The sequence below is a fragment of the Hyaena hyaena genome, unplaced genomic scaffold, assembly GCF_003009895.1.
Source record: "Hyaena hyaena isolate Hyena2069 unplaced genomic scaffold, ASM300989v1 scaffold_968, whole genome shotgun sequence".
Taxonomy (NCBI): Eukaryota; Metazoa; Chordata; class Mammalia; order Carnivora; family Hyaenidae; genus Hyaena; species Hyaena hyaena.
The window spans coordinates 495688-521808 of NW_024081602.1; the positions used below are offsets into that span (position 1 = coordinate 495688).

General features: G+C 50.2%; 1 protein-coding gene across 1 annotated transcript in view; it reads left to right on the forward strand.

Annotated features, from left to right (window-relative positions):
* The window catches only part of LMX1A (LIM homeobox transcription factor 1 alpha), a 164937-nt gene extending 145623 nt beyond the window's left edge, over positions 1-19314 (forward strand). The window contains 5 exon segments of the mRNA XM_039221248.1: positions 11686-11858; positions 14647-14724; positions 16204-16270; positions 17159-17329; positions 19099-19314. Coding sequence (XP_039077179.1) covers positions 11686-11858; positions 14647-14724; positions 16204-16270; positions 17159-17329; positions 19099-19259 — 650 coding nt within the window. The 3' untranslated portion in view covers positions 19260-19314.
* Positions 19315-26121: the final 6807 nt, after the last annotated feature.

Here is a 26121-nt window from a genome sequence, read left to right on the forward strand (position 1 = left end):
CTCCTCCTCCTCCCTCCCTCTCTCTCTCAGAAATAAATAAAACATTAAAAAAATAATTTAAAAAAAAGAAATGGAAAGTCACAGACCTCTCCCAGACCTGATGGGGAGAAGACCCAGCATTCCAGAAACTCTGGAGAGTGGAGGGAGGAAGGCCCAGCAGTCTGTGCTTATGCTGCTCTCCAGGTGGTTCTGAGATTTGGTCAAATCCGTCCCTGCTCCAGAGTCTAGATTATAATTACAATGGTCTTACGTTCAGAGCAACAGTATTCTTCTTCTTATCTTTATTTCAACATTAAACTCTATACCAGTAATGACAATCTCAGGAAGACTTTTTCCATTAGAAATTCAAAGCTAGCAGGGCGCCTGGGTGGTTCAGTCAGTTAAGTGGCCGACTTTGGCTCAGGTCATTGATCTCATAGTCCCTGAGTCCACGCCCCTTACTGGGCTCTGTGCTGACAGCTTGGAGCCTGGAGCCTGGTTCAGATTCTGTCTCCCTCTCTCTCTGCCCCTTCCCCACTCAAGCTTGCGTGCACTCTCTCTCTCTCTCAAAAATAAATAAACGTTAAAAAACTTTAAGAAATTCAAAGCTAGCTAATTACGTGAAGTGTTTATGATGGTGCTATTAGCAGTGATTTCCCCAACATCAAGGTCATCTTAGGACACCCAGTTTCACTTAAGGGTAATAAGCATAAATACTCTCCAAATGGCTGTAATGGGGTTCACTGCACACAGACTGTTTATAGTTAATTTAGGGAAAGCTCTTTCTGCAAAAAATACATGTTTTCTTAACCCAGTCTTACGTTTTCACCTGCAAAGAACCATGGCCATGAGAATGTCTGTTGAAGATCTCTCACATAGCCAGGGCAGCCCCACCTAGGAGGGCTGAGGGCCTCCTGGCCAGGTGCCCCCTCCTCCCCACAGCTGTCCTTGGGTACTGTATGTTCTAGTCACCAGATTACTGGCTGGAGGATAATTCATACCATGGTCCCTGCTCCGCAATGTTGGCCTCTCTCTGTCTACATTTCCTTTTTTTTTTTTTTTTTTTGTTTCCCTTCTTCCTGCCTTTATCCCTAATTACCACAGTTTTGGGTTTCTCTTTTTTTATGGTCTGCTCTCCTCTCCTCTTCATGAAAACATACTGGTGGGTACTGATGGAACAGAGGGCCATCTGTGGGGTCCATATCAACGTGAAAGAGAAATTCAGATCATAGGTTAAGGGGCATAATTTTCATCCCAGCTGAGCCCCCAAGTATGGAGGTAAATAATAATTCTCCAGTAATTTCTATAGCCACAGGAAGTTGTTTGGCGTTGGTGAATGGATTTGTGAAAAGTGGGAAAACAGGACTCTGCAGTGTGCCTGGTAGTGCCATGCATCACCACTGTGACTTTTGGCTTCATTCTGTCCATTCTGTATTAATTGGACATGAGCTATTTAACAACTGATTATTAATCTCTTGAGTACTCCGCCTGGTGTGTCATGGAGGATACATGAAGCTTATTCTAGCTCAATGGAAGATACAAAAAGTTATAAGGATAATATTTATTTAGCGAGCATCAAGTTCTCACCATAAACTTAGTGCCATAAATACAATGCATCAATGGTCTAGTTTATTATAATTCGCTTCTTAAACAGGTGCTTTTAACCCTATTTTACCAATGGGAAGACCAAAGCTTAATGCTGGGCATCTTGGCCAAGGGCATCAGCTAAATGATAAAATGATGGAGCAAAATACTCGAGTCCAAAGCTATTAACCCTTTGCTGCACCACCTCCAGAAGTATGGCATAACAGAATTCTTCTATTTTCAGAAAAACCACAGAGTTTATAATATTATTTTCAGCTCCAGTGGTTAGAGAATGTAAGACAATATATAATTTGAATATTCTCATGTAACTAAAATGAGGCAGACAAACATGGGCTCAGCGTTTTTGGAAAACAAAATAACTGACATGGAAGACAGATGAGGATGTCCTCAGGAAAAGATTCGGGTCTTTTTGGTACAGAATTCTGGAGCTAAAAAATGTATTCCCTACTCTCCGCAGTCATTCTCTAGCCCATTGCTCTATTTTATTTGATTCTTGGCATGTTTAACATGGTCGTGGACTGAATTATGATTTCCTTTCTTTATTTATTGTCTGTCTTCTCCCAGTAGAGGTAGGAAGGCAGAGACTTTATTGCTCTTGTCCACTCCTCCTCACCCCGTGTCTGGAAGAAAGCCCATGCATAGTAGGCACACACCCAGATGTATTTGTGGAATGACGGGATATTCCGTATGGGAAGTGTGAGTTTCACAGTTAGTGGGGATATGCAGTAGGTTCATAAGCAGTCATGAGACATCATAAAAATGAAAATATTGAAAGTATCTTGCATTTTTATAGTATTTTATAATTTTTTTAAAAAGTGCTTTTACCTCCTCCTGCTTTTATGTTCTTACAACCCTGTTAGGGTGGCTTGCAGGTCTTTATTCCCCTGATTTTACAACTTCGGAGGGTAGGGCCCAGAGAGGTTAGGTCATTTGCCTTAGATCACATAGCCAGTGAATGGTGAAGGTCAGTACAGAGATTGCATGCCTGACCTTACTTTTCCCTGTTCTTTTGAGCCTCTCATCGGTTTGTGGAATGGACTAGAGTCTGAAGGCACAGACCTGGCTGGGTACTGGCCTCAGCTTGCCTCTTCAAACCAGCAGAGGGCCTAATCACCACCAGGATGTCTCTGCCAAGGGCACACAGGCAGTCAGATCAGCTGTGGTCATCCAAGCAACTTCTTTCTATGATTAAGTCCGCGATGAACTTGTCCAGAGAGGATTCACTTCCACAATGAGAGCATTTACAGTGTTATCCAACTCCCTCAACTCCCCGGTCACCTAAAGGATTGTTGTCTGGTTCTCTTTTTTAATTTGGAGAGATAACCCTTTGTCTCCTAACCCTGACTTGAAACAATTTCATTTTCTCGGATAACTTTATCCTCCTGAAGACTGGTAATTAATGCAGCAAAATTGGACTCCTTCAAAGAGATACAGTATTCAATCCACCTAAGTCTGTTCTAACCAGCGTGAATACACTCTAACTTTATCAATATTAACCTGCTACAGTGGTATGCACATCACAGCCCACACCTAGTGAATCACCAAGCAGCTGGATTAATGAGCTTTTACTGAGGCTGAGCACTGAGCCCCAAATACCTGATTTGGCTTGTTAGAGGCTTCCGGTCCCCCCTCTCTGGTATTAGCTACCTTGAAACAACAAAAGTTATGGCTTTTGTTTGGTGGTTTTGTCCAGGCTTGATTTGCATAGAGGAGTCTTCTGATATCCTGATTATTAGTCTCTCCGTATATGACTAATCCGTGCATAGAGGCAGTCAGAGCATTCGCACCTGTACCTACCAGTTTGGATTGCATATAAACGTGCTTTTATTAAAACGGAGAAAGCAATGGAAGAACTCAGAGAAGAAAAGATGCATGTGTGCATGTGCATGTGTGCGTGCGTGCGTGCATGGAGGCAGGGTAGGTGTTAGCATAAAGCCTATTCAGATATGAAAAGGCCCCACACTGACGCAGATCCATGGTAATTCCAGCAACCGGCGCCAGTCCCAGTATGTCCCTACAAACCTCCCACGGCAAGGTTTGCCTTTCATGAGCGCCCGCCCACTGAGGAAAGCACATGAGGTGCCCAGGCTGTGGTGGGTGCTAGCATTCCCAGAGTGGAGGTGAGGCTCCCTTTGGGATCCTGGCTCGCCCGCTGCCCCCCGCCCCCTGCCTGGCACAGAAACCTTGCTGAACAAAGGTGCCTTTCCAGGACACACTGCCTACAGCCTGACTCAGGGGGCCCTTGGCTTCTGTGTGCCCTGCTCTGGAAAGGCTCGGTGCCTTGAGACTGGAGATATTTGAAGGGGTTGCAGTGGTGGGGCATGTGTAGGGAGGAGGGGGGAGGCTCCATCCCTTTTGCACTGAAAAGAGTGGCTTTACCCCAGGAGCTCCCGGTGGGTGACCCGCGCCCGAGAAAGCCTGCCCCATGAGCCTTTCTTTCCTCACTCTTTAATAACAGGGACACTAGCAACAGCTGGGCAGTACCTGATATTTTGCAAATACCAGGTACCCTTGATCTTTGTAACAATCCCGTGGGGCAGCTTAGGCATGGAGAGGGGACATGGGGCACCAGAGAGAATATCCCGACTGTGTGCCTTTGGGCAAGACTACCCTCTGCCTGGGGCCTCAGTTTACTCATCTATAAAAATAAGTATATACATTTCCTGCCCTGTAGTGTTGTGATAGAGACAGCGAAACAATGCGGTTGTCAATGACTACATGCCAAGTAGTAGGTAAGCATAAAGGATTCTTATGTTATCATATAGATGAAGAACTTGGGTCTTAGAGACGTAGGGAATTTCATCCAAGGGTGTACAGCTGAGGCGTGAAATGAAGGCTACAATCCAGCTGTCCTATTTCATGGCCAAAGTTACTTTCTACTATATTCTATATGTTCACCAGATACAAAGGGGGACCTTTCAATGTCTGTGGGAGACAGAGCATCCGATTGTCCCCACTCTTAGGCCAGGAGACGCACAGGTAACTGTCTTTCACTTATGTCCTATGTGCTGATTCGAAAGTCTGTCTTTCTCCTCCTTGCGGGAGCAACTCAGGCCTGGGCTTGGAAGTACACAAGACTTCGATGAAACCTGGTCCTGCCCCCCCAGGCCCTGTGTGTTAGAGGGGAAGTTCTTGAACCTCTCTGAGGCTGTGTTTATTCCTTGGGCGTGAGGAAAGGTAACAGTACCACCTGCCATGCCTGTTGCCATGGAGATGAGATGCGCATACCCTGGATACAAGGCCCAACATGGAATTGGAACTTGGGATGAGGGCATTCTTCTTCTTCAGGGGCCCTGTCTAGCGCTGGGACCTGAGAGACTTCTTCAGCCTGGTCTTCAAGGTGGGCGTGGTGGCCTGGGTTGTCACCCCACATGCACACAGTATTTCAGTGCCTGGTGTCTGTGCCTTCCCTGGTCCACGGCTCCCTGTGCTCCAGGCCCAAGCTTTCCCCAGGGAGCGCCAGCCACAGAATTCCCCTTGCCTTTCCTCCCGTCACTGCTGACAACATTGGCTCTAGAACATCAAGAGCCCTGGAGTAAGCCCCACGCAGCCTCTCCACCCTGCATTCCCTCTTCCTCCAAGTTGCTTGCCCTGTGATGACGCCCTGAGGTCAGCCTCCTGATCCCTCCGTGCACGTTGGTTTTCTGGCCATTCCTGAGGATAGGCAGACTGAGCCCTCTCTAGGGCACTGGCTTCCTGCTCTCGGCTCTGCTAATCCTTGCCTCCCTCATCCCCGTGTTTAAGTTCCTGACGCTGGCTTCTCTGGCTCATGGACATCCCTTTTCTAAATGCCCACATTTTTACTATGTTTTCGCCATGCCTGAAGAAGTTAGCCAAATACTATTTCATATTTTGTATTGTTTCCCACATGCTAATCCTGTTTACTGTTCCTTAAGAGCAAGAGGTGACATTTGAGGGCTTTTGTAGCCCCTTCCAGTGCACTGGGCAGTACTGAGCTCTAGCGGCCTGTCAGCACGCCTGGTATTTGACGAGCCCCCTTCCTGGATCAATGTCTTGCTTCCATACCATTGAAAGTTCTGCTCTGTTGACATACGGTGCCACCCTCCTCGACCCGGAACTGCCATTCATAGTTCGTGTCATTCATCTTTAGTTCAAGTGACACACGCACAAGGTTGCCTTCTCCAGTCCCCTTACCTGGCTCCTCTGAGCAGTTATCATTATTTGGGAATTGGATCTCTCCCCTTTCCTAATCTGAGATCTCTGTGAGAGCAGAGGTTGAGTCGCCACTGTCTGTGTGTCCCAGAAGCGTCCCGGTACAATGTCTGACGCAAGCTCGCAATAAATGCTTAGTGAGCGAATGATGCAACGAACGAGTTCCGAGTCAGATCTTTCATAGGAACTTGGGTTGGGTCTGATTCGAGACCTCCTTGAAGAGCCACGTGGAAGGCGGATTCACACGGTAGCCGGAGGGACTTTCCTTTTCTATTTTGTTTTGTTTTGTTTTTTATTTTATTTTTTAATGCTTATTTATTTTGGGAGAGAGAGAGACAGAGTGCAAGCAGTAGAGGGACAGAGAGAGAAGGAGACACAGAATCTAAAGCAGACTCCAGGCTCCGAGCTGTCAGTACAAACCCCGATGTGGGGCTCGAACCCACGAACTGTGAGATTATGACCTGAGCTGAAGTCGGACGCTTAACCAACAGAGCCACCCAGGCGCCCCGGGACTTTCCTTTTCTAGAGAACTTTACTTCTCTCCTCCTGGATGTTAGATGCTGCAGCATCTGGAGTTGACCACTACTATCTTCAGAGGGAATGGAATTCCAGGCCTGTAATGCTGGGGCAGCGACTGAAATAGCTTCCTGTCTTCATACACCCCATCTTCATAAATTCCACCCTTCCTTCTTTCCCTCCTCCTCCCCCCACAACAAGTCCCAGACCCTTCCTCTACTCCCCCGGCTTGAAGGACATTTATGAGGCTCATCACTGGGGAGGCATCCAAAGCCTGTTCCTGCCTCTCCCTTCCCTAACATGAGGGTCTCTGCCCCGCCCCCCTCACCCTCACCTCCTGGGCCAAGCTCAGATATCTCTGTCCCTGTTTATGGGCCGTTGGGATTTTTCCAACAACCTGAAATGAATCTCTGAGGCCCCACAGGTAGGGCAGCTCGTCTCGGGGCCATAAACCACGGCTGGCGCTTTCATCTGTGATTGCTTATGTCATAAACGAGTGGGAGGGCCAGGCAGGGGGAAGCAACAGCCCTGGACCATTCCAGATTCTTTTTTTTTTTTTTTTTTTTTTAATGAGAAAAGGGAAAGACAGACCCTGAGAAACATGTTCAAACTTTATGCCAAGCAAATTCATTTCACTCTGTGAGGCTGTGCTTGGAGACTTCATCTCTGGACTTCCCCACGAGGAGTCAGATTTATGCTGTGTTTGCGTCTAAATGGCCTCCAGCGATGCTGACATTTGTTGTCGGAGACAGCGAGTAGTGTTCCTTTCATCTCCGCTGAGGGGTGTCAGCTTAAATTATGAGGGATCGCTCTGGCCTGCATCTGGGTGTGGGAGACTCTGGCAACAGAGAGGGGGCCGCTCCCGCCCCTCCTCCCCCGGCTCTGCTGTGTGAAGGCTTCTCCCCATCTTCTGCTCTCCGGCCCTCCTGCTGGGCCTGGGAGAAACTTCCTGGCTCTCTTAGAACTTCTCTTTCTCTCGGACAGATTGGTGAAGGGTGTGTTTCAGGCGTAGCATAGTTTTCTGGAAAAGTTGGGGTCCGAGTCGGACAGGCCTGGCCTTGCTGCAGGAGGCGGGGAGCCTCCTCCGTGAATATCCCAGGAGCAGCCTGGAAATTCCCCCAAGAGAGTTAGAGGGCACCGTTCTGCCCGCAGTATTTACAACACAGCAGATGAAAGCGAGCGGATGGTTAGCGATGGGCTGAGTCCCCCGTGGCAGCTGGGTCGTGGCACCTGTCGGCACTTCGAGAGGTGCCGAGAGGCCTCTCCGTGCTCGGTCTTCAGAATCCCCCTTGCTCCAATCTGCCAGGACACCTGACATTCCACAGTGGTTTGGGTTGGAGGCATTTTCTGTTCAGTGCATCTACGTCTTCGATAAGGGTGATGGGGGGGGAGGTGTGGAGAACACACCAAACTCTGCAAGTCATTGACTCCTCCGTGTCACCTGGCTCTGCTCTCCGTCCCCAGAGTCAGAACCTTAAAGCCTGGCACGTAGGATATGTAAGTTTTGCTGGAGAACAGGAGGTCAAGAGAGGTCTGGACGAGGGGCCAGTGATCTGCGGCCTGCAGGCCTCCTCGGCCCGGTGCCTGGAACGCAGCCACGCCTGTTCCTGTCGTCGGGAGCTTTTGCACTACAGCGGCAAAGCTGAGTCACTGCAGTGGAGACTTTAAGGCCTTCGAAGAGTGAAATACTTACTCTGTGGCCTTCTCCAAAAAAAGAAAAAAAGTTTGTAGGCCCCTGGCCTAGAGCATCTTGGAAGGCAAGATGTGGGACCTCAGGGGACGGAGAGAGAGAGAGAGAGAGAGAAATTAGTAGCAGAAAGGAGGAATAAAATAGGGTGGACGCGTACCCACAAAAGCAGTAGAAACCCTGGAAACAAATCTTAATCTCCCTCTTTCTGTCCCCCCCCCCCACCCTTCCTCCATCGCCCTGGCCCCCTTCTCCTTCCTCTTCTGAAAACAGATGTTTTCATCTCTCCTCTTGCCGGGGTGTGGGGACGATGATGAGCCACACAGTGCTCTCCACATCCTCCGCAAGTGGGCAGCGGGGGCCTGGCCCGGGAGGTAGTTCCATTCCCCCCTCCCCATAGTTCCAGGATGGAATAGCGCTCCTGGGGGAAGGTGTCCATGTCCCAGACGAGCGGAGAGGATGGCGACACCAGGAGCCTCCACTGTCCTGCCTCGGGGGCTCCGAACAGACCTCGGTGGTTACCGTCTGCCTTCTGGAACCAGCCCAAGCCCTCTCCCTCCCTTCACCTTCCTTCTCGCAAGCACACGCTCCCGTTCTGCGAAGCCAACTCAGCGTTGGCTGGGGTCACGTCTGCCAAGACAGAAGTGAACGCTGGCTTTGTAAAACCTTAACTCAGACTCCCGTCAACAGGCAACTGTTATTAACAGAAAACACGTGTCTCGGATCAAGGATACTTCTTCTATGTTGAAGTAACAATCGTGATGGTGGTGACGACTCACCAAGCACCTGGTACCTGCTAGACCGCGCCAAACCCTTCACACGCATCGTCTCTCAAAACTCTAGAAACACTGTCACTTTCCCCAATGAGGAAAGGGAGCCTTGGGAGATTGGGTCAAAATCACACATCCTAACTTTGAGAGCCCAAGTTTAAGCCTGAGTTGTTGGATTCCCAAGCCCGTGTGTATCGATGCCAAGTTGCTTTCCCGAATGACGGCAGCAGAGATGAACCATCATCAAGGAATCTAGCATGACTTTAGACCTTACTTGTTCATTACTTAGGTCTTCCAAGGTATCAATAAACATTTGCGTCAGGCTGTGTGAGGAACAGCTTTAGGAGAATCAGACTGGGTCCAGAAGACATTTGCAAATAGGGGCACTTGGGTAGCTCAGTCGGTTAAGCATCTGACTTCGGCTCAGGTCATGATCTCACGGTTTGTGGGTTTGAGCCCCGCGTCAGGCTCTGTGCTGACAGCTCCGAGCCTGGAGCCTGCTTCAGATTCTGTGTCTCCCTCTCTCTCTGATCCTCCCCTGTTCACGCTGTCTCTCTTTCTCTCAAAAATATATAAAACATTAAAATAATAAAAAAAAAGACATTTGCAAATACTGCTTTATGGACAAAATGGGTGTCAGACATGAGCTTTCTAAATTATAAAATTGCATTTGATTTTTTTTATCTGGGATAAAATGTTTTATATTTTCCAACTCCTTTTTTTATTATTTAAACTTTTCTTTTTTGATTCCAGTATAGTTAGCATACAGTGTTCTAGGAGCTTCGGGCGTGCAAGGTAGTGAATCACACTACACCCTAGATGTGTCAGTTGATTGTTACAGACTCAGCCCCTTTTAGTCCCTGGACTTAGAGGAGATCTGTATGAGCCTGGGAGTCAGGGGATGTCCGCCCGTTTGCAAAGAAAACTCCGCAAAATCCTCCCTCGTACTGGAAGAGCACCCTCTTGACCCCGAGGAGTCGGTCAGCAGACAGGACTGTTGGTCTCCTGGGAGGACCAGCTTTGCGGGGTCTCTGAGCTGTGGATGGCAGTTCTAGAAGGGTGAATGTGAGGAGTCTGTGGCTTCTTTTTTTTCCTACAGTCTCTTGTCTTGTGGGGTCTTATTTCTCTGTGGGTTTTAGTTCTTATGTGCTTATTTTCTCCTTGCCATTCTGAACATCTTGAAAGATCCTAAAACCCCTTCCTATGGAGGGATGGCTGAGGTCCACTGATTGGATTTGCCCCAGGAGGAGCCACCTCAGGTGAGGATGCTGGAGTAGCCACTCCTTGTCGTGAGGTTTCTTCTTCTTTTCTCTCTTCTTCAGTCTTTTCTGGGGCTTTCCCCTGTACTCACTCTCCAGGGCAGTGAGGCAGAAAGGAAAGGGCATCCCTTCCACATCGGTTTCGAGCCTCCTGTGCACCAGGACCACATTAGTTGCTTTGCCCACGGCGCACTGTCCCTGAGTCGCCCGCGGCTGAGTGCTATTGCTGTGGGGGTGCAGGTGGGGAAACTGAGGCACAGTGCATGTCAGCACTCTGGTAGTGCTGCGCTTACATTGGGGGGCTGAGCTGGATGGAGACCCAGGTGTGCCTACATCAGAGCCATCCAATGACATTGAAAGGGTCCTGCACTCAAGGTGCTCACAGGTTTGTGCTCCTTATGCTTAAATGTTCAGAGAGGGAAAAGGCCATTGTCCTTCTGGATGGAACACTCCACAGAAGTCAAAACTGAGATGGCACGTGGATGAGCGTCCTTTACAGAAGAGGGTGGGATGAACAAGCGCGTGCAGCTCCTTTGGGGGGGTGGGGGACGGTCCCAAAGGGGAGCAGTGTCAGGAGACCATAGCTGGGGAAGCTCTTGGGACAAAGCTTTCCGCTGGAGGAAACAAGACAGGTGAGCTCTGTGAGGACCCAGAGAGAAAGGAGGTTCTTGTTTGCGTGATGTGAGCACATAACTGCCAGTGGCTTTTAATGCAGAAAGAAGGAAAACGCTTCCCTCACACGGGTGTTTCCCGGACCCTGAAGCATCTTCTCAGGAGGGTGAGGGCTGTGGGGGTGTGGGAGGTGACCCGGGACAGAATGTGACATGCACCAAAGGCTTTTACTTCCTTCAGAAGTTATTCTTTGTATTGCTCACGGCTCATCAAGTAATCCACATAAATATAAACAATTAACTTTAATAGTTATTTATTTGATACACGAGCAGTTCTGACTAACTACCCCGTGTTGTGTCCATTCTCAGTTATTGGTACCTGCAAGTCATCGAACGCTGTCCTCTACGGCCTTTTGGGCAGTAGTATTTTCTGTCTCCCGACAGTGGCTAGAATTTCAGACACAGTATTTAGGAAGTTATACAAAACTTCTCCAGGTCTAGACTCAAAAAGGACATCTAAGAAATAATAACTAGTGCTTATTGGACATGTATTATATGCCAAACAGCTTTTTTTAAAGTAGGCTCCAGCTTTTTTTAAAGTAGGCTCCGTGCCCAACATGGGGCTCAAACTCACAACCCTAAGATTAAGAGTCGCATGCTCTACTGAGTGAGCCAGCCACGGGCCCCCAAGTCTCATTTTGCGTGTTGTGTAGGTAACCTCATTCAGTCCTTCCAGCCCAATGAAGTAGGTTCTCTTCCATCCCAATTTTGTAGGTAAGGAAACTGAGTCAGATAGTGTTCAGTAATTTTCCCAAAGTCACACAGCTAGTAAATGTGGAGCTAGGATAAGCATTCTGGGAGAAAGTTCTGAGCTGAAACGGTGGACTTTCCAAAGATCTGCTGTCTTTGGATTCTAGAAGTATATTCCTTAGCCCCTTCCTTTTGAGTCAACCCCACACAGGTTACTGTACTTACCTAGAAACCCATCCTGGGAACGTTGGACCCAAGCGCCTCATTATAGAATAACACACAGCTCCAGGAAGTGGCTTCGAAGAACTTAACCCATTGTTTTCTGCTGCTTTTAGGCAAAAGTGATGATGAAGAAAGTCTTTGCAAGTCAGCGCAGGGCACAGGGAAAGGAGCCGCTGAAGACGGCAAGGACCATAAGCGCCCCAAACGTCCTAGAACCATCTTGACAACCCAACAGAGGAGAGCATTCAAAGCCTCGTTTGAAGTGTCCTCCAAGCCGTGCAGGAAGGTACGAGGTGGGGAGTGGCGGGAGGAAGGGAGGAAAGGGGACCGGGCCCCCTTGTTTGTGTGTACCCTGCACTCTGGAGTGTTGATGAGCCCACTCGAGGGTCAGGGCAGTGGGGGAGGCCATTCAGATTGAGTTTGTGCAGGCAGCCTTGAGCCCTCCAGGAGACTCCGGAGCACTGATGGCTGTGGCCAGGGCTATGGTAGAGTCTCCCTGTACTTCTGTGTGCGCATATTCCCATTTCGCTTGTCTGTTTGCTCAATTCATGGGGAGCAACAGAAAGAGTAGTAACAGGTACCAGTTGGGGGTATCAACCCAGAGGCTATAACAATGGCAGTAAAAATACAGTGGTTTGTACAATACATTTACTTATTTATTTTGGGGCTAGTTTGTTCCACGTGGAGTGGTGGTTTGGAGATTCATCCGGGTCTTGGTTCATTCATTGCCACTGCGGAATGGTATCCCACCGTGTGGACACGCCGCAGTTGGTTTGTCCAGTCACCTGTTCACGGATGCTTGGCTTGTTTCCGGTTCGGGGCTGTTACAGATGGGGCTGCCGTGAATGTCTGTGGTTTCATGAGGTAGGAATTCATTACCATCTTCTGTCACAGCCCAGAGGTGAGCAGCCCAAGACCAGCAGGGAGCTTTCCCATCCATCAGACATTCCAAGGGGTTGCCATCACCATCTTTCTCTGCAGCCATGGCGGAAGAGGTGGTGGAGGGCAAGCATTTGCCTTCCGAAGGTGTGCCCCAAGGTTCTTTGTACCACTTTCTCTCATCCATGGCAGCCAAAATTGAATCCCACGATGGCATCTCTTGCAAGTGGCGCTGGGAAATGAGTCTACTTGGGTGACTACGTGCCCTGCGAAAGCTTAGCATCCAGCTATTAATAGGAGGGAGGGGAGAATGGATATTGGAGACAGGAAGCAGTCTCTACCACAAATAGCCACACCCATTTATTAAGCACCTGCCATTTAATGACTGCCTGCCATATGCTCCATGATGTTACTTATGCAATACAAATAGGAGAGCATTTTTATTGAAATTCATGGAGGAAATATATTTTTTGAAAATTTAGCATTGTTACCCCTACGTCCCTATCCGTATTAGTCAGCTTTTGCTGTAGTAACAAACAAAATCCCAGCGGCTCCTGGCGGACCTGGCTTTCCTGCTCCCGACTGTGGCTTGGCTGCGACCCAGCTGGGCTCAGGTCCTTCTCCAGCTGTCTCCCTGGGGCCCCGCCCGGGCCGAAGGAGCGGAAGGATGGCAGGAGCCACGTCACACCAGGCCGGCCCCCTGAAGGCCTGTCCTTGGGTCACGCGGACCGTTTCCGGCACATCCCGTGGGCCAGCGCAGGTCACGTGGCTAACTCAGTGTGGGGAGGGCCACCAATTGGGAGCAGAGGAGGGGGGGCGACCCTCTGCTAAATAATATCATCTGCCACCACTTCTGACCTTTGAAACGTGTTCCTGCAGACCTCTGTCTTTCCCTGTCCCTGCCGCTCCTTGGGCTTCAGGAGAGGTGCTGGCAGGAGACAAGTAGCCCCCAAGTAGGCTTGTCCAAGGACAATGATCACCTCCCTCATTTATTACTTATCCTCCATATACTAGACTCCCGCCTCTGTATGGCCCTGTGCCCAGTGCTTGTCCCCAGGGAAGGGTGTAGGCCCCCGGCGGGGAGGAGACGCACGTACACGTAACTAACACCGGGGAGGAAGCGATGGGGACCGTGACGGAGGGGCAGCCGGGAGCCGTGGGAGCCCAGGGAAGGGAAAGGTCTCTTCTGTCTGGGGAATCAGGCAAGGCTTTGCGGAACAGGTGGCCTTCTAAACCGGGCCTCTGAAACATGGATAGGGTTTCAGCAGGTGGAGGTGGGGCCGGGGCTCACTGCTGTCTGAGTTGGCTTAGCAGAAGGATGTGTTTTAAAGATCTGGTCTCATCAGCTCCCTTCTTGGAAGCCTCGGCCCAAGTGGTGTGATGAAAGGTGGCATCCTTCCCAAAGCCCCCAGGGAGCTGTGCTCACGTGCTATGCCTTCAGCCCCGTGTCCGCCCCAGAATGTAAGCAAGAGGGCAGGGGGACTCCCTCTCGGGAAGGCTGTGTTGCAGGCCTCTTCCCTCCCGGCCTGCTGTCCCTCACCGCCTGCCTGCATGGAGGGCGGGTTTTAAACCCATCTCGTCGTTAGAGGGATCCTGACTGTCCCCTTTCTGCGAGGCCATGGTGCATGTGCCGTACCAGAGCTGACTGCTTTGCTCTGACAGATTCTAGATGACTCCTGTCTCATTTTCCTCGAGCAGGACTCACTCAGGGTAACAGGGAATGTGAATATTCATGAATCACTCAAAGTCACCCAGAGCTATGAGAGAGAAAACCAAACATTTAGGTCGATGAATTCAGATGGAGAACAAGAGAGAGACATTTGTTCTGTAAAGTGATTTTCACCCTCCATCCACCTTAAGTAGGTTAGCCTGTATGCATGCATGTGACTCGGCACAATAAGAGATTTTGCTAATGATCTAGAATGGTCCGAAGGCCTGATTTCCAGATTAAGAGAAACTGAGAAATGCCTCTTGGAATGCACGTCTAAATTATTTATTCCTCTCTTTGTTCACCTGGTGAAGGACCTCTCCCCACACAAAGGGGACCAGTGGTCTTGTGTTTGGGGTCAGGCTGGACATGAAATCCCAGCCAGCACCCATATGAGATACAGCTGGCCGGCCTCCCCATGCACCGCATGGGGAATGTTCGGCCCCTCCTCTGAGATGCTAATGTTTTTATATTTCTAATGTTCAAGGTGAGGGAGACTCTGGCCGCGGAGACAGGGCTGAGCGTCCGTGTGGTCCAGGTGTGGTTCCAGAACCAGAGAGCGAAGGTAATCTGCTTCTTACTGCAGTTTCCTGAAATAATATCATAGGACATTGTACCTGTGGCTGGGTTTCCAACCAGAACTCGTTGGATGCATTTGCTAAACAGAACTTGCAGTTCTCTTGACTCAGGAATTCTGTTGAGGGGCCCCTGGGTGACTTGGGGTAGTGTCTGACTCTTGATTGCAGCTCAGGTCATATCCCAAAGTTGTGGGATCGAGCCCCACATCAGGCTCTGTGCTGAGCGTGGAGCCTGCTTGAGATTCTCTCTCTTTCTCTCTCCCCTACTCCCTGCCCTTCTCGCCTGCTTATGTTTTCCATAAAATAAAATAAAATTATAAATTAAAAAAAATTCTGCTGACAACAGGCACGTCAGCCACTGCAACCCCACAGAAAGGGAAAGACGGGGCATTCGTTCTGGTGAAATGGCTTTGATTTTCCTGATGGCCGTGAATGTGAATCTGGCCAGCCATCTGCCAGAATATAAAAGTAGATTCTTTAATTCACTGTTGTGTAACCCAGATACCACAATTATTTTAAAATTGCAAAGAGAAGCCTACATAGCACACAGGCCTGAGACAATAGCCTGGTGCAGTAAGATGAAGGCCTTTACTTACCTCTTCCAGTGCGCGCCGTATGCACCCCAACCGCCATATTGGCCTCTGGGTCCTACCAGGGCTGCCTTGCCCTGCCCTGGTCATTTATTCATTTTAGAACTTTTGCTCAGTTGGTTTCCTGCCCCTAAAAATGCATGGGCCCCATGGCCCATATGTCTGGGGTCCTCATCCGTAGTAGGTGATCAGTTAATGTCTCATTATCTGATTGTGATTGCCCTAACTGAATTCTTCAGAATAAGAGCACTTGGTATGTATTCAATCCCGAAAGGAGTCTGTGTTTCAGCAGGATTGAGAGGCCCTGTAGCCTCATGGGTTCATCAAACAGAAGAGTTTGAAGCCTTAAGAAATGTTGCAGGAGAGAACATTTTGTTTGCTTGTTTTTCCTGGGGTCTCATGGAACCCTGACATTCCCCCAGAACACAGTTGGGAACCATTGTGTTCTTCTGGGAAGGCTTAGTGTTTACAGGGTGCTTTGGGAGACCAGCTCCTTACCTGGAGGCACCTCAGAGACTGGGGCCAGCAGGTGGGGGAGTGGGTGGGAACAGCCTCGGTGCACATCCCAGATCACACCGGGCTGGTCCGGCACCCCCACGCTGACATCACACATGAAACTGCCACAGCATGAGCAGCGAGGTGTGTCTGCTCAGAGGAAGTCCCTGTGCCTGAAGACCAGCAGCCACGTGCTTCCCAGCCCGCTGTCCCGTGCTTTCCACGGCTGCAGGCTCAGAGTCCGCAGTGGCCCTGGGCAAACGTGGGGTCCCTCCGGCACGGCTCCCCGATTGAGTCAGAGCGCGGGATGTCCTGCAACCTGTCCCTGTGCTTTGCGCATGAGGCCAGCCCACCCCCTGACTCTAACCCTCTCCCCACCAGATGAAGAAGCTGGCCCGGCGGCAGCAGCAGCAGCAAGACCAGCAGAACACCCAGAGGCTGAGTTCCGGTAAGGCCCCCCCCACCGCACCCCCTCCCGCCCTGCATCCCCCCCCCAGCCGGGCCCATCGGCGCCCAGGCCTTGCCCACCGCCTGGCTCTTTGAACGTACTTCTGGGCTAGTGAAGCCCTATCCACACCAAGGAGGGTGGCTCGTCCAGTGGGGACCGAGCCCCAGGGATCTGGAGAGGGTTGAGGGCACTGAGCTGAGGCCTGTGATGCTGACCATGTGCAGAGCCCCCAGGACTGTGGCCGGACTCCCCACAGAGCCCTGGACGCACCCAGATCCTCCTCCTTCCTGGCAAATCAATCGACAGAGGACACCCCTTTCCAAAATAACATGGAATAGTAAAAACCCTGCTAGCAAAACAGGAACCCCCTGCCTCGTTGGGCATGTTTATGGATCACAGAGCACTCTCATGCTGACCTGAGTCTGACAGCCCCCCCACCCAGGGGACAGAGAAGTACTTTCTCCCCATCTCACTGATGAGCAAATAAGGGCACTGCAGGGCTGACTGTAGTCCTAGAGGAATGGGGGTGGGGGGGTTTGGGACTGGAGCAAGTCTCTGATTCTGACTTCCTCAAGGCCATTCTGCCCCTCTGAGGAAGCCAGCCGCCATGTTGTGAGGGTGCTCAAGCAGGTGGAGAAGACGGTGTAGTGGGGCAATTAAGGGATGGCAGATACAGCATGTCACACTCCAAGTCTGGGACTCCCTGTCTTACATGCACCAGCCTCTCTCACTCTCTTCTCCTCATGAAGCTGCAGCAAAGGCCGGTGCTGGACAGAAGTACTGAGCAGTGGGGGGTATGAAGTTCAGAAGATGCTCTTGGCCTTCTTGCCCAGCATGGCCTCCTGGGCAGCACATGGAGAATGATCTGCCTTCTTCTTTGCCCCCCAGCTCAAACAAATGGCGGTGGGAATGCTGGGATGGAAGGGATCATGAACCCCTACACGGCTCTGCCCCCCCCACAGCAGCTCCTGGCCATCGAGCAGAGCGTCTACAGCTCAGACCCCTTCCGGCAGGGCCTCACCCCCCCTCAGATGCCGGGAGACCACATGCACCCGTACGGTAAGATGGACCCCAGCCCCCCGGGGACCGCTTACAACTGCTAGCGTGGGTGTCTCCTTTCCCTTCCAAACGTGTGTGAGTTCCCAGATGCTCACCAAAGCTACAAGCCGAATATGTGCCTGGAAAATGCCACTGGACTCATCTAACCAGTGGCTACAGAAGGAAGACCAACACCCACAGTCATCAGTGATGTTCCCACTGAGCCTCCTTTTCAAATATTCTTGTTAGTTTTAAGTAGGAGGTTGTTGTTTCATTGTAAATCCATTCGCTGTGATAAGATTTCCCTTCTTTCATTTCACACCAGGTACCACATGTTTGCAAGCAATGCTGGCAGGGAGGTAGGCCAAAGGCCTTAGTTAAGCAAACTTTTACACAAAGAAAGAAAATATATGAAAGCACAGAAAGCACATTTTCTAATGGAACTGATACTGTTTAGATGCTCTCAATGAACTCCTGAAACAAGTGCTGGGATGGCTTAGCCTCCCCAAGTATCCAGCTTGCTGGATGGACAGCAGCTGGGGCCTGGGCACCCTGATGGGGTGGGTGAGCTCTGGCGCGGAAGTCTGAAGTTCAATCTCAGGGTCAAATCCATTTTTACACAGAGAAGGTCAGTGGCCTATGGAATGCATCTGTTCTGTGTAATCTGTGATCAGTTACACTGATAGTGACAATTAGAGTTTTATTCAGCAAGCCTTTAAAACAGGGTGAGAGCGGGGCGCCTGGGTGGCTTAGTCGGTTAAGCGTCCGACTTTCGCTTAGGTCATGATCTCACGGTTCGTGGGTTCGAGCCCCGCGTCGGGCTCTTTGCTGACTGCCAGCTCAGAGCCTGGAGCCTGTTTCAGTCTGTGACTCCCTCTCTCTCTGACCCTCCCCTGCTCACACTGTCTCTCTCTCTCCTAGAAATAAATAAAAACATTAAAAAAAATAAAAAATAAAACAGGGTGAGAGCTACATGGCTCAGCCCGTGGATTTTGTCAAACAACTGCTTCAACAAAGAAAAATTCTCTCTTCCCACGGGCTGCATACAGCAGACGCCGATTAAGACCTGGCTGTCTGCAGTGGCTGCCCTGACCAACTCCCCTCATTCATACATACGTAGACCTATCCGTGCAGGTAAAACGTGTAGAGGGTACAACATACATACCTCTAGGTTCTTGTCATGAAGATCCCTGAGCTGTTCCACAGTTTGCCCTACTATCTTCTCTGTCCAGGGTGTCAGTTAGTCCAGGGCAGGCACCTAAGCTCGTCTCCTCTGCAGGGCTCATTGGGAGAGGCAGCAGGCACTCAGTATAACCTTGCTGTTTGAGGGGACCTATTTCCACCAAGGTCTCATGAGCCTCTTCCAACAGCACTGATGTCTATCTTCTTACCAGTCGTCCTTCAAGCCCATTTTGGGGGCCAGTCCTCTACAGCCCTGCCCCCGCCTATCTAGCTGGCGATGCTACATCCTGCCTGCTCCCCAGCCTCACTGTAGACATTGTGCCGTCTTCTTATGCTGCATCCAACTTGCACTTTGTCACCTCCTAGTTTCCACTGCTTTCAGTCATTGTGCTTTCCGCCCGAGCCCCTAAGGACATGGGAGATCTTCTGTGGATGGGGATTACCTCCCTCCTACTCTACTACGTAGCTCTCCCTCACCCCCTCCTCAGCACCCACTACACGGGGGTGGGGGTGGGGCGGCTGTGCTCAGGTCACGCTCACTGCAATTGCTGCACTTTCTAACACCGAAGTGCTTCTGGACCCTCACGGCTATTTCGTCTTCATTTCAGGTGCCGAGCCCCTTTTTCATGACCTGGATAGTGACGACACCTCCCTCAGTAACCTGGGTGACTGTTTCCTAGCAACCTCAGAAGCCGGGCCCCTGCAGTCCAGAGTGGGAAACCCCATCGACCACCTGTACTCCATGCAGAATTCTTACTTTACCTCTTGAGCCTTCCCCTCGAGTTCTGTGGCTGGGCTCCCACACGGAGCAACCCTGTGATGGGAAGGGTTGGCCGGCTGTAGGACGGGGAGGCCAGGGAAGAGGTGGGGTGGGGAGGGAGTTTTGTCGGGGATGCTGTTATATGATGACCTGATGTAGCTCGGCATTTCCAAAGACTGAATATACAATGATTGCGTAGCTTCATGTTTCCAATAAGAGTCTTAGCTTAGATATGAAGACGTGTTTATTGTTAAGGACAGGGACTTTTAATATAGACCTTCTCATGCAAACTAGGTACCCAGAGACTCCTAACAACTTCCCACCATTTTGGGGAAGCTCTTGTCAAGAGGTGCGTATGTCTACCCATCCATATACCCATAGACAGACAGACGGACAGATAGATGTGTGTGTGAGTGTGTAACCTTCCATACGTTATCAAAAAAGTTTATTCCTAATTATAACAGACACCAACTGTACAGCAAAAGTAACTTTATTTTCCATGTGAACTATATTTAAGGAAATGCTTGATGCACTTAAGTTATAAAATGAGATAATTTACTTTTATAAACTTTATTTTTAGTTGGAAGAGACTGGTCGCAGGGCAGAGGGCCACTCTCCACCTGGGCCCGTAGCTTTGAGTGCTCGACTTAATTCTGTTTTCAAGAGCATCATGGGGTCTGGAAAGCAGCTCGTGTGGCTGGCCGTATTCTCTCACGGATTCTTGCTCTCTTTGGGGCTGAATCACAGAGCTCGGGTGGAACAGAAAAATCCTCGATCACGTTCTTAGACAAGATCAAGCCGAGGCTCTTCAGCTTTCTTTTAAATTCTGACACACAGTGCGGGCAGCAGTAGGAAGGTCAGTTCTGCTCTTGAACTTCAGCACCTGCGGGTGTGGGATGAGACAGACAGTATGTACCTACCTCACTGGGGGACCCTGAGGCTTAATTCACCCCCAGGACACATGAGCTGGGCTGAAACCAATGTCCTATATTTGTTTAAAATACCAGACCGGTCTCACTTGGCAAAAGAGGCTACTTGGGGCTGCCTGTACCCCGAACTCGGGGGTAACTCTCCCTGCTGTGGTCCCTTCTGCAAAGCCTGGCTGGAGACACCAGCTGAGGGCAGCTCAGGGGGATGCCGGAGTCCTTCCATGGGGAGGAGGCTATTGCTGAGTGGATGGAGGGGGGCATCGTGGTGTTCTAGAATGGAGGTTTGGCAGAGCCCGGCCGGCAGGCCTGTGTTTTATGGCCTGCCAGCTAAGAATGGCTTTTACGTTTTTAAAGGATTGTTTAAAAAGAAAAACGACGTGACAGAGTGTATGTGGCCTAGAAAGCCTGAAATATTTACTACCAATGCTGTCTGGCTCTTGTCATAAAATGTTGCTGGCCTCTGTTCTAGAGTCTATTTCTTAAGCAGCCTTCTGGAACTCTTAGAGGCGGCGGGGGTGGGGGGGGGAGGTCCAGATGGAAACCCAGGGTTCCCCCCTTTGTCTGGTTTTTCGGAGTCTGAGCACAGAAGACCCAGCTGCCACTGTATACAGGGACGCTTCCCACCCTGATCTCCAAGTGCGGTGCTAGGGTCAGCTACTTCTGTGCCAGGATGCCTCCTGACAAAGCAGACGAGATGATGTGGAAGACGGAGGGGGTCAGCCCGGACTCCTCTGAGAGCGGCGGTTCAGGCTCGGCCTCGCTCCTGACGACGTCCCAGGTCTTAAGAGCCTTGGACACAGAGACTTGTCCCCTTCACTCTCTGCAAAGCCAGAGGGAACACACTCCCTTCCGGTAGAGTCTATGTTGTGTGATTTTTTGTGTGTGTGCTTTTGTTTATAATTTATGCAAACCACCAAGAAACCCCAACCAGTCTGGCAACTAGGAGTCCTGCCGATGCCGGGCGCCGCCGCAGGCTTCTGTAGAGACCCGTCGGAGAGTGTAGCCGATACTATGTGAGTGAGACAAATAGAGATTCCTCCTCCACTCGTAATGGCGTACCGAGATGAAATTAAAAACTTCTTACAAATGAGCTGTTGTTGATTCAGGGGCAGGGGGCGGAGGGCAGGGAATCCAGGGGATGCGGGTGTTTTATCACCAGGGACCTGGGGAAGAGCATATGGCAAATCTGAACACTAAGGGAAAGGGGCTCCCGCAAAACGTAAGGCGAAAGGAGCCTTCGCCCTCCCGCCGGGATGAACACGAAGACCTGGGTCTTCACACAGCTGCAGATGGAGGCCCCAGAACATTCTGTCGGCGCCGGCAAGGTCACCTGAGACAGCAGAATGGTTGGCACCATGCATGGGGAGGACATTTGCTTGGAAATCAGAGCGGTGTCATGGGTGGGGGCAAGGCTCTCACTCAGGATGGAGGGGCGATGTCTGGCCAGAATGGGGAGCCGAGCGAGCTGGCAGGAGCTCTTCCCAAAGTTCTCAGTGGTTTTCAGTGTGATCTAGGGGTGGGTTTTATGACTGTAAAGCAAAGAGTTAAGGCCACGATGTGAGCGCATGTGCGGTGTCGCTCTCTCCGTGTTCTCTCACTCACCTTCAAGACCCTCTCCCCCCACCTCTGGCTCACTCAACCCCAGGTGGGAGGCTGGCTCTGCCTCTTGCTGAGGGCCTGGAAGGTGGACATGGGAGGCCCAGCAGGGAAGGCGGTCTCCCACTGCACTCCCCCGGCTACCGCTGCTTCTGCCTCCAGCTTGCCGAGAGAGGCCAGACCCGAGATGGTCCCCTCACGGCTTGCCTCTTTGACACCTGCTTATCCTCCAGCACCTGCCTGCGCTGGGTCTTCTCAGGAAGCCTGCAGAGCCGGGTGGGGTGTCTGTGTGGGGAGCCCAGCAAGTGCTAGCTGCTGCAATAATCACCCCCCAGTTAATCATTCCGACACAACAGGAATGTCTACTTTCCTTCCCCGGGAGGGAGTCTGGGTTCAGACAGCATCTCTCTTCCATGTGTAATGAAGGCTGTGTCCATGGCTTCCAAGATGGCCCTGCCCATTGGTTTTCTTTTCTCTTCATGACTTCCGGCTAAAAGTGGGCCCTTCCAGGTTATGAATCCCACGGCTGCCGCCTACTAGCTGCACGGCCGGACTGGGGCAGGTTCCTTCACTCTGCCAAGCCCCCGGCGAGTGGTCCGCAGCACAGATGGGGTTCTTGTCCCTGCAGAGATTGCGAGGACAAGGCGGTGACACAGGTCAAGCCAAGAGCCTTGTGAGGGGCTCACAGCAAGTGCCCGATGTGTGGCGGTGGCTGCGCCAGAGGGCTGTTGAAGGAAGGCTAAGGGAGTTTCCCACCACGTTTGAGGAACAGAGAAAGCACCCTGGTCCACCCCTGGGGTCATCATAATCACTCCTTCCAGTAACTTCTTTAAACCTCAGTGTGGGTTGTCACATAGCCTGACTCACCGTTGTGGGAGAGTCGAGTTTTTTGCTTTTTTAATTTATTTTTTATTTTCTTGTTTCATAAAGTTTAGTTTGAGAGAGAGAGAGAAAGCGGGGGAGGGGCAGAGACAGATTGGGAAACAGAGGATCCAAAGCAGGCTCTATGCTGACAGCAGTGAGCCAGATGCAGGGCTGGAACCCAGGAACTGCGAGATCATGACCTGAGCCAGAGTCAGACGCTCAACTGACTGAGCCACCCAGGTGCCCTTGTTTGTTTTTGAAAGGCATGCAGATAAAATGCCAATTCCAAGGACACGGTGTGAACTCTGTACTCTAAGGAGAAGCAGTCAGGTATTAAGTGATTTGTCCAGATATCTCAGGGCTGAGATGAAAGGGAGGCCCTGGATCTATAGTCTGAGCTTTTTCTGAATGGTGGAGTTTGGGGGTTTTTTTCTAATGTTTTATTTATTTTTGAGAGAAAGACAAACAGTGCAAGTCGGGGAGGGGCAGAGAGAGAGAGGGAGACACAGAATCTGAAACCGGCTCCAGGCTCCAAGCTGCCCACACAGAATCCAACGCAGACTCGAACTCACAAACGGTGAGATCAGACCTGGGCCAAAGTTGGATGCTTAACCAACTGGGCCACCCAGGTGCCCCTGAATGGCGGAGTTTTGAGTTCAACCAGCAAGATTCAAAAATGAGAAGAAATCGGAATTGATTGATCAATTCCAAATGCAAAGACAAAATTTTCAGCTGCACTGCAATGAAATCCAAGTATCCCTCTTTTCCTCCCTGGCCTTCCCAACACAAATACACAAATACAAATAAATTCAGTTCAAGCCAGATGCTAACTCAACTAAAATAAAAACCAATAATACATTGTTTCCTTGAGTGCCTTTGTTTAGCACATTGTGACATTATGTTTGATGACATGAAGGGGTAAGTTTGGAAGAAGTCCTCCTTGAGGTGTTTACCCTTAAAATACAGGCCTTGTGGTCAGAGTTCATGCAGGATTGTAGGTCCCTGGCCTCCATGTCATATTTGAAGTTCCCTAGATGTGCAACTGTGGGCAAGGCTCTGCGTCTCCCATTTCTTATATAATGGTGTCGACAGTTGCCTGCCTTTTAGGTTGGTCACTGTGAGCATCAAAGGAAACAATGAGGAGAAATCTCTGTACAAATAGCAGTGTGTCTCAGCATCTTGTTCCAGGAGGCACACACAAATGGGCAGCTTGCGGAGCCTGGCTCCGTGTGCAGTGCTCCTGCCTGGGTAGGTGGCCTGTGTATTAGCTAACCTGTCTCTCCCTGTGGTCCCAACCCTGCCTCCTCATGTGTTTGGGAAGAGAAAGGCAGAGCCCACCCCTAATCTGGGTGGAGGGTGGGACCCACCTCAACAACTCTGCAGGTGCCCAATCTCAGTTTGCCTCTTTTGGCACCTTGTTCATGAACTCATTCAACAAGTATTTGCTGAGCACCTAGAATACGCCATGCTGTGGGTCATAGAAATAAATAGAGGCGAGCAGGAAGAGATGTTGACCCTGCTGTCATGGAGATTACAATTTAGTGGGGGAGGGGGCGGGGGGAAGAGCCATTAATCAAAAATGTGAATGAACTGAACCTGCATGGTCTCAAGAGCCACAAAGGAGAAGACTTACGGCCGCAAGAGGAGTGTAGACCCGCGTGACCTCATGTGGAAGGTCAGGGAAGGTGTCTCTAAGAAAGCGATGACAGAGCTGACTTTATTCATCTCTCCTACTGCCCACCCTCTCCTTTCTATAAGGCTTTGTTCTAACTGCCGTGGGAGGAAAGAACGTGATAAACCAACGTCCTCCAAGGCAACCTTGATAAGGTCTTGAGACATTGCCTAAAGTGTCTTGTAGGGCAAAATGCCTTCAGAATCGAACTGACAGTGGTCTATTGAGCGCAGCAGTGGACATTTGCTGTCTTCTGGCCACCCGGCATCTCCTCATGATACTGATCACGTCACCCTGATTTCCTCTGAGGACTTGATCCTTCTTCATCACACGTGGACTTTATGGGACTGCAAATCCAGGTGACTCGGGCTCATATACACAAGGAGCAGGGGTGCATAACCAAAGCTAAGCCAATATCCCTTTCCAGAACTGGAGTCGGAGAGAGAGATACCAAGATGTAAACTTGTTTAGAGCTACTCCACTTCTGCAGGGCACCTGCTGAGATGAGCACACTGCCTGTTGCATGGCCCCCGTAGCTGCCTGCTCCCCATCCGTTGCCAAGACAGGTCTCCACGTGCTCTCTGGCTCAGTTAGCCATCCGCTCTGCTCATCCAGCAAAGGCCCTTGTTTATTAAAGTTAGCCTTAGTTTTTAGTTGCTTACAGTCAAAAAATCCTGACAGGAGCTATATAATAGAAATGTTGTACTGTTTTATACTGTAGGAAGGGTGTGTGTGTGTGTGTGTGTGTGTGTGTGTGTTCCTCTGGATTAAATCAGATAATTGTTACTTCCTTCATTTTATAGATAAGAAACCTGTAGCTCAGAGAAGTGAAGCTCAAGGTTGCAGGGCTAGTTAGGCTCAGAGTTGAGTTTCCAATTCATTTCTCTTGGGTCTCAGTTTTTGCTTGTTTCCCCAACCCTGACTTCTAAGTGGCAAGGGACATGGAGGTCCAGGGCGCGTGCATGGCCAGAGACTGAGAGAGGTACAAAGAAGTCACAACACTCTTCCTGCCTACAAGGAGCTTACAATCTAGTTGAAAGTAAAGAGCATGCACTTGAACTCACTATATTTGCCTGTAGGTGCCAAGCATCACATTGCTGGCATGGATGATGTGCGGGAGAGAGGTTATTGGGACGATAAGGAAGGGAGGAAGAGGCTCTACCGGGAAAATGGGGCTTGAACTGAACCTTCAAAGATGGGCTTTGAGACCATAGACACAGACTTTCTGTATTGATGATTTGATACATATGCTGAGAGGAGGAGGGAGGGTATTCTAAATAAAAGCACCAAAGTGGATAAAAGTGCAGAAGACAGGATGCAAGTCATGTTCAAGTGTAAGTGCATGAAGACCACTCTAGTTGGGGTGGAAGGTTGACTAATGGTGGAATTAGAGAAATTGGATGAGCTTGATGGTGAAAGTGTCGGTGATAGAAGTGTGTTTGCAGTAAGTCACTCGTACAGATCAAAGCGTCCCTATCTCAAGGTGCAATCATGGCTGCTAGTTGTTCCCATAATTTATTCTCTTCTAAAATGAACCTTCCATTTGTAGCTGGTACAAGGTTGCTTGGAATCAAGCTTGTATCTCTCAACTCTAGTGCTACTAAGTTTGTTCATTTGACCAAGTTCTGCCCGGCAAGATAAATAGAAGTGTCCCATGGCATCTTTGAGGCAACCTTCTCTAAAAGACAACTGGCATGTGCCCTTTCCCTCTTCTACATCACTTCCTTCTCCCTGCCTGTAATACAGGTGTGATGGCTGGAGCTGGGGCAACTATCTTGGATCATGAGATAAACCAGTGAGTGGAGGCAAC